Genomic DNA, 9,280 nt, shown 5'->3' on the forward strand with positions numbered 1-9,280 from the left:
GGCAAGGAACAAAAAAAATGAAATCTTTAAATGAAAAACATAAATACTATGTTTGGATGAAGAAATTTAAAATTATTTAGGAATTTTAAAACTACAAAAATTGAAATGATGGAATTTTATTTTTTAGAATTTATGAATTTTCTTATTTTGTTAACCTAAAAAACAATGAAATTGAATACGGATTTTGTTAGATTTTAAACCTTCAATCATAGAAATTGGGAAATGATACCTATTTACATGGAATTTAAACTTGGGAATTAGAGGTCCCAAATTCTAAGTTTTTTTCCCATGCGGAAATTCTAGATTTCTATGTTTATGAATTCAAACAAGAGAATTGGTGTATGTCAATTTATAAATTCTGATTTTTACCCAAATTCTAAGTTTATTTACTTCATCCAAATATAGTGTAAAAGAATTTTAGTTTTTAGTTTTTAATTTCCATTTTGTCTACCTCTTTCTTTATACATATCTTCTTCACCTACTCCCTGATCCTATCTCTACTTTCTTCACTCCATCTATCTCTAATGCAAAACCAAAAAAATTAAAACCGAAGTGGTTATCAAACATATTATTATTTTCTTATACGTGACAATACTAATTTGCATTTTAGTAAGTTTTTCATGACAATACCAACCATAAAAAGAAGTTGATTTACATTTTAGTCAGTAATTTTCATGATAATACCAACCATGAAGAGAAGGCATCAATTCCCTTAAGTCATGAGACAACACTATCACCACTAATTATTCTGGCACAATATACATCTTCAATTTTGCTAATGAAACTACTGGCTTCTGTTGGTCTAGATTAAAACTGCTGCATTGCTTAATCATAATATTAATATATTTTTCATTGAATCAGATTCCAGCATATTAACAATACCACCACATGATTGATAGCCTAATGAGAACAATACCCACATACACTTTCCCAAATCTAAAGTTTAAATCATTCTCAATTTGTTTAACTTTCACCACAGTAAATATCACCCCCAAACTAATTCACCCTTTCGCTTTGTCGTTTATAACTTTACACCTTACTCCAGCCACCCAAAGGCACCAATTATATATGGGAAAATATCAGCCACCTACTAGCTTGGTGAGTGAGAGCCAAAAATCCCATAGCACCATCACAGACTCGCAGATTATCTTCCTGTTGAAAGCTTGCATGTCTCCCTCGCATTTCCCAATGCAACTCTGTGATGAGTTGACAAGGTAGATATCAACCATTCGAGAGATTTTTTTGTGTCATCCTTACATACAATTATGTGCCTGTTTTTTAACTTAATTAAAAAAATAAAGACAAAATTATAAATAATTGATGATACGTACAATAAATGTACTCAATCAGCGTTTATCCCAACATATAGAACCAAAAAAGAGATGCATCAGTATTAACCGCTAAATTAAACTGTCAAAATCCGTCTTTCGACAAATTAATACGCAAAAAGACGTAGTAATGGGAGACTGAAATGCTCTGTGAGTCATTTTGATCTCCAAAATAATGGATTATCATGACGAAGCAATCAGTTGATCTTATTTTTAAAAAGAGAAATACCCAATAAGAAGTGGTGGCTATTCTACAATGCTACGTGTCCAGCAGGAACTCAATTTAACCATCGACACTAGATTGGGATCCTCTTTTGAGCCAATGAAGAGCATCATCCTGATCAATCATCGTGGACCGTTGGATTTTCATCCAACGACTATAATTATTATAACTTTAAAGGAATCCTCTGTTTGTAACCGTTGGATAAAAATCCAACGGCCTACAATGGTTGGTCAGGAGGATCCTCTCCATTTGCTCAGGAGAGGATCCAAATCCGTGTACACTCAATTTAACATAAGGGGACCCCAGGGACAAGATGTCAAGAACTGTGACACAAGAGACTAAAAGAAAGTGAAGGCAATCTAGATTTATAGATAGATATATAGTGTGCAAGTTGATTTTGTGAGAATGGCTCACATACCGTACGTTGTTAGTTAGTCTGTTATCATGATATTTTAGGATTTGGATCCTCTTCTGAGCTAATGAAGAGGATCCTCTTGACCAATGATCGTGGGCCGTTAGATTTTTATCCAACGACTACAAACAGGGGGTCCCTTTAAAGTTATAATGATTGTAACCGTTGGATAAAAATCCAACGGCCCACGATGATTGGTCAAGAGGATCCTCTCCATTAGCTCTACTGAGGGTCCAAATCCGATATTTTATATCAATGATATGAAAATGTAAGTTATTGTCTACATAAATTACATTATTGATCAGAGACATCATATTTGTAATGTACTAATATCATATAAGTTGTTATCTAATTAAGTGGGAATGGCAGTGCATAGCTTCACTCCAAGCAACCAAATTTGGTGCAAGTCTGATGTGAAATAATGATATTTTTATTAGAAATGGGGCATGTTTATTATTGGGAAAATACCAATGAGACATATGTATGCTTCGCCAGGATGATGCGGAAATTAGATTTGTGTTACTTATTTTGTTTGATACCTATTTGGGTTTGAGTTTGACTTCTTGGTTGAATTCTTTGCTTGGTGGAGAGTGTTTTGCTAATTACCTATTTGATTAGGATTTGGATGTACTTCCAATTGGGATTAGGATTCTCATTGCAACCTAAGTCCTATGCTATAAATAGTACCTTATGATTAGTTTATTTTGTGTGCCTCACCATTAGTTTAGAGTTTTCCCTCATTGGGTTTTGGGTGGGGTCACCGTTTGGAGCCATGAGTGTGTAGCAAATTCATGGTTCATTTTTTCGCCAATTTGGTGAAAGTCAATTTGTGAGAGAGAGCAATTTGGGAGAGACTACTCCGTTTGTTCAAGATCTCTACTCGTTTGGTTTAATTAGGGCAGTTAAACACTCTTTTGTAATCTCTGTTTGTTTAGTGAAATTTCTCGCCGTGCTTCACCCATGTACGTAGGCTTACATTAATCTCTTGTGTGTCTTTTGAGATTGTTTGGTATGAATTTTGTATTGTTTGGTTTAAATTTCGTCTACGACATTAATATTTAATACTTTGACATAATTGATGCATAAAAGTATAACATATAGGTGGTTGAGGGGACTTTTCCTAAAGAAAAGTTGGTTGGATCATAGCTTGGGTGGCTTCTGTAATTGACAAAACTTGTCACTTGTAAGGGTGGTCTGGTCTGTGCTTTATGGAGGACCTATACCAGACTCTTTGCTTCTCTTTTTCAATAATTGTCTTCATCTTTTGCAGCCAGATATTCTTGCTCTTTCAAATATCAAACAACAAAAACTAGAACAAACATGTAATAACGGGTTCTAAATTGTAACCAAGCATCCCTCCATTGGTGAGAAGGGAGAAAGCTAGAGGAACTGGACTGTTGCTCTTCGGTTACACTAGAAAAGAAAGGGATAGAAAACCAAAATATCGCTTAGAGATCGCAAAAATAGTCAAAGTAGGAGTTCCCAACCATCCATCATCTCCTTCGTTTTACCTTAATGAATCTTATGTATTTTATTTTCAAAGAGAAATCTATTTCGACTAGAAAAGGTGTTAGAAACAGACTTATGTCAGGATAACCCTTCTTTGAAACATTTCGGAGAAAAGAAACGGCTCCAAAGAAAGGAATTGGGGTTCCCAACCTAAAGCCCAACATATATTTTTATTATATCGTAGCAGAAAAGTTCATAGCTTAAATAATTAAGAATATTTGTTCATGTATCTAAAACTACATTTTAAAATTTGCATTTAAATGTAAGAAGAGGAGATATCATTAAATCGATCACTCCTCATTAAGACATTGACCCCAAAAAAAAAAAAAAAAAAAAAATATATATATATATATATATAAAAGAGAAGGCAAAAGTGGTGATGCTTTCATAATTCCAAAATATCATTCTCTCCACAAAATTGTCCTTTTAAAAATATATTATTTATTGTTTGGCTTCTTTGGGTTATATATTTTTTTTCAAACAAAAAAATGAATAAAAAAATGACAAGTGCGACACGCGTATTCATTTCGGACTTAAAGTCATAAAGCTTAAAAAAAACCATAAAATAGAGTGTACGGTCAATGAGTGGTGCAACATTATTAGGCTTTTATCTGTTGCAAGTGAAGTTTGTGTCTTTGATAGTTTGAAATGAAATTATGAAACAGTAACTGTTGGGAAATTTTAGTATTTTAGGTTTATTTGATTGTTTGGTTTTCTGTGACTTTATTATATCTTTGTTTGTTTATTTGGGATTCAGGTTTTTTCTTCTCTATAGTACCAACTCCAATTATTAGATTTATACCCAAATATTTAGCTCCATTATAAGATAGAATTTAACTATGTGAATAGTGAATGTCATCCGTCATTTTGTACTACTGTCTAGTGATATTCCTTTTCATTTGTAAGTGAGAGGTTTCAGGTTCGATTCTCACCAGAGGCATGGTTGAAACACATTATTATGGCAAGCTTAGCCCACTCCCCCACCCCTTTAATATATATACTATCGTTTGTTTAAAAAAAAAAAAAAAAACAGTGAATGTCACCCAACCCTCCAAATCTAAATTTCAAGACCCAAAATGTATTAATTGTTGCATAATGGTTTTAACTCTAAGTTGTGCTTTTTTGGTAAGGATTTTTTTTGTACCCTTGAGTTATGTTACCTTAATTTAATTTTATGAATGTTTTAACCTAAAAAAATTTAAATTTCAACAAAAATTATAAAATCGAACAAATCATACCAACCAAACTTCAATACACAGACCAACCAACCAATTTTCAGCTGTTGGATCTTGGATCTTTCTTTTTACCGTTGGATTTGACAAAAACAAATATGAACCGTTAGATCGATTTCAAAGAACAGCCCAAAAAACAGAGTTTGATCTGGACTATTGATAACCAATTGTCTTGAACGCCCAGGGCCATAGTTACTATTGGGTCCCTACCATGCGGGCCCAGTTGTCGACTAGTAACTCTTATAGTCAGCCATATTTGTTAAAAAAAAAATGTGGGGCCCCCTCAAGATTAGGTCACCCAAATTTGGGTTTTGATTGGGTCCAAATCCAAATTTTGTAGGTTTGGGTCTAAGCTTTGGCGATATTTTTTTTTGTTTAAATCCAAATATTTGGGTTTGGGTTCAAGAGTTGGAGTTTGTCTAATTAGAGTGTTTTGTTATTTAGTTAGAATAAGTCACTCACAATGTAGTCTATTTGAGTTATGTAGCCGTCTCGTCAATTTATACTTTAATAGTATTCTCTTCCGTTTAATTAACTGAGTAATCTATTCATTTTGTAAACCACCTGTTCGTTCGTCTGTTATGCCTACTATGATTTTCATATATGCAAGAAGTAGAATTTGCATTGCTTCATCATTCCAAATCAGAATTAAAAACCACAATCTCAGTGGGATCAGATTAATTACTTGGGCAATCAAAATTTCTTAAGTACAACCCCAAAAGTGATGGGCTTAATGTCTTCTTTAGCAGTTTCCTCATCCACCAATCTCCCAAAATTTTCAAACAAACTGTCCAAGATTCCTTCTCCAAAATGCTGCCCTATCATGGATTCTTGAATAGCCCTCACAGTCATCGCAACTCTTGTTCCATAGCTCTCATTGTTCTTGCCATGCCTTTGATCCAGCCCAAACATCTCAAACCTCTCCAATTCAAAAGAACCTTCCTTCCTCACTTCATCTTCTATTTCTTCTCTGGATGGAGCATAGAAATGCACATCATATGAGTCAAGCCTTTCCTCTTCAACATCTCCCTAACAAAAACAAAACAAAATTATTCTCAACTGGTTAAACACATTCATGTAACTCTAAACATGTGCTTATATATGTTGGATTCTCCCTCCCCTAATACCAATTATATATTTAAAAAAAAAAAATTAAAGCTCCATCATATGAAGTGTCTTAATTTAAACAAAATCAACCAAGACAACATCCTAGTGGCATGACCACACCATAGTTACCTCTAATACCTAACTTAATTTTCATTTTAATGACCGCCTCGTGCCATTCTGATATTGGTTTATTTTTATTTTTATCACTTTTTCCATCTTTAGACAGATGGCATGTACTATGTGAATAGTGGTGGCACTATGATTCTGTCTTGGTTATGAAGACAGATTTCTTTATATTTTGGAGTTTCTTGATGGGAGCGGGCTTGTCTGCCCTCCACTTTCAATACATTTATATTCTTTTTTGTTTGTGCGATCACGGTTAAATTACGTTAATATTTTATATTACTTTTATTTTTTATCTTATTATATTTATAAAAAAATTAATATAATTTAACCGTAATTGCACAAAATAGAAGGAAATAGAAATGTTTGAGAAGTGGAAGCATTGAGAAGCCAACTCCTTCTTGGTGTGCATTATAAATTAGTACCTTGGAAACCAAAATGGCAATGGACTGATAAAGAAGCTGCCAGAAGAAACAGTTGCCTCTGTCGACATGATCTGGGCCACTCCTTCCCAACAAGATAAGCACCATTCTTCCTAGTGCAGCCAGCTCCTCGGACCTTGACTTAAGGAACAAAGTGAAGTCCTCTTGAAATTGCTTCAGGTAAGCTTGAGAAACTCCAACAGGGCTTGATTCAGAAATGTAAACACTTCCTTTGTTTATAGACTTCCCCTCTTTGCAGTAAAGCTCCGGAGGAACCTGCATGGCGTTATGGTCAAACAGACTTGACCAATCTGTTCTAGAGCAGTTATTTTCACACTCCCATTTTCTCTTTCTGCACTCATCCTCTTGTTTCTGTCTCTTTTATAGGCTATAAAAGAAAGAGGGGAGTGCCGGAGGAGAAAAAAGAGTGAAAATCACTTCCCGATGTTCTAAAGTAAAAAAGGCAAAATAGATTTGAATTTTTGAAATAAGAAATGAATCTAAGAGTAACAGATCTTACCCTGGATAGCCAGTGCAAACTGTAGGATGAGTAGACAAAGTGCAAGGAATTGTTGGGGAAAAGTCTGCCATAAAATGAGCCGGGATAGGCTCCTATATAAACAGAGGGAGATTTCCCATTGTTTCTTTCTTTGTTGAGGTCTTTGGAGAAGTCTGGCAAAGCCTTGAAGATTGAATTGAAGTCATTGGAGGGAAGGTCATTGAGGTAAACTCTGAACTCTTGTGATGGTTGGAATGTTCTTCTACAAACACCTTCAACTGCTTCAATGATTTCTTTGATGATTGATAAGGTGTTGGGTCCAGATGAACAGCCCAAATCAGCTATGCCTAAGCTCTTTGGAGTTGTGGTGAGGTAAAGTTCTTGTATTGCCTCTAAAGTTATGTTCTTTACCATATCAGATGCCTTCTTCTGTTGATCAGAATTAGAAAGAAAAAACATATAATTAGGAAAAAAACATCGTGAACACACACACACACACACACACACATATATATATATATAGGGGTGTGATATCCACACACCCTTTTTTACTTTTCATACATTCTTCTAATTTTTGGTCGTTGGATCGGATGAATTGAAGAAGATCAAAAGACAGAATTAACAAGGGATGTATGAAAAGTGAAAAAGGATGTGTGAATGACATCCATATATATAGAGAGAGAGAGAGAGAGAGAGAGAGAGAGAGAACCTGGAGTGAAGAATTTCTGGCATAGCTAGTAAGGCCAACTCCTCCAGTCATGTGGAAGACATTCTCTACATCCATGCTAGCTTGTTGAAGTTGGCTCTCCGCTGCCTTCGAATTTGGTGGAGTTTGCTTCTTTATTGGTATTTTAAAGGCAAATTCACATGATCACATCTTTCCACTTTTGGCGCAACTATGTATACACACACACATATATATATATATATATATATATATATATATATATTCTTTGTCCTGGTAGTTCATATGGCATAAACATACAAATAATTCAAGCGTCATGATTATGGTTACAGTTACGGTTTGACAATATCTGGTGCTTATGAGAAGTGATGACGGAGGCATTATCCTCAGTGGGGGTAGATTATTTAGGTGCTAAATTCATTTTAATGTATATGATTATGGTTACAGTTATGGTTTGACAATAGCTCGTGCTTAAGTAAATTATAAAGATCGAGACACTCACATGGAAATATATATCCTTGGTGGTAGGATAGATTATTTCCGTGCTAAATCCATTTTAAAATATATCAAGTGCCATGATTTTGAGTACAATTATGACAATAGCTATGAGAAGTATAATGACTGAGGCACTTACATAGAAATATATCTTTGGTAGTAGGATATGATATCTGAATCCACCTGTTTGAAATATATCTACACGTCATGATTTTAATCATCATGATTTTAGATACTGTTGTGACTTTACAATAACTTTCCGTACTAAATCCATTTTAAAATATATCAAGTGCCATGATTTTGAGTACAATTATGACAATAGCTAGTGCTACGAGAAGTATAATGACTGAGGCACTTACATAAAGATATATCTTTGGTAGTAGGATATGATATCTGAATCCACCTGTTTAAAATATATCTACACATCATGATTTAAATCATTACGATTTTAGATACTGTTGTGACTTTACAATGACTGATGTTAAAAGAAAAACGTGGTCAGTTAGACATGCACATAAAAACATATCCTTGGAGATAGAGTAGAATCTTTCAGTGCTAAACCATCTTAAACATGGACAATCATTGCAGTGCTTAGTTTGAACATTAGAGAAGATTCCTACCCTAGTTGCCTAAGCATGACACCCGTGCTAAACAGACACTAACTATGCTTAATTAAGATAGTACTTGTCTCATAATTCTGATTTGACTCATATTTTTCACTTTCGCTTTTCAGTTAAGCTGCTGATATGAAAAGCTGTTTTGTTGGCCAATGGCTGATTGTTTTCGTGAACAATGAAGTCATTAATGGTTCGTACCGTAAGTGCAGGAAGATAAGGCTCTCTCATAGGGTTGTGGTTGGTGTGCTGCGCTATAGTTGGCTTTGGTCCCAAACATCCGCAAGTTGTCTGGGCTGAAGCAACTTTTTTGAGACTGAGAAAATCACTACACTGCATAGCATGCATGGTTTTGAGATATTTGTTGTCCATATCTTGTCACAAATAGCACGCTTTGCCGGGACACCTGTCGACTGAGGGGGCAGTAACTGGTGCTCATGAAATGGGTATTTCAGTTGCTGCAGCAGATTCAGTAACCATATAGTGAATCATAAGAAAAGGATTCTCTCCTGATCATATTTTTACATTAAAAAATCAATCCTAGTATTATTCATTTTACTCTTTATTTTATCTTTATCATTAAAATTCAAAAATTTCAAATCATTTTCATTAGTTTTCCTTATATTAAAGC

At 34.4% G+C, this 9,280-nt stretch overlaps 1 protein-coding gene across 1 annotated transcript; it reads right to left on the reverse strand.

Annotated features, from left to right (window-relative positions):
- Positions 1-5,306: 5,306 nt before the first annotated feature.
- LOC103932794 (probable methyltransferase TCM_000336) lies at positions 5,307-7,768 on the reverse strand. The gene is made up of 4 exons (XM_009342436.3): positions 7,565-7,768; positions 6,877-7,284; positions 6,360-6,632; positions 5,307-5,733 (listed from the first exon to the last, which is right to left on the reverse strand). Exons 1-4 carry the CDS (start codon positions 7,637-7,639, stop codon positions 5,398-5,400), a joined length of 1,092 nt encoding a protein of 363 aa, XP_009340711.2. The 5' UTR covers positions 7,640-7,768; the 3' UTR covers positions 5,307-5,397.
- Between the last annotated feature and the right edge of the window lie 1,512 nt (positions 7,769-9,280).

Source organism: the organism of the source record quoted next, unplaced genomic scaffold (genome assembly GCF_019419815.1).
Source record: "Pyrus x bretschneideri cultivar Hongxiangsu unplaced genomic scaffold, Pyrus_bretschneideri_v1 Contig8, whole genome shotgun sequence".
NCBI classification, from domain to species: domain Eukaryota; kingdom Viridiplantae; phylum Streptophyta; class Magnoliopsida; order Rosales; family Rosaceae; genus Pyrus; species Pyrus x bretschneideri.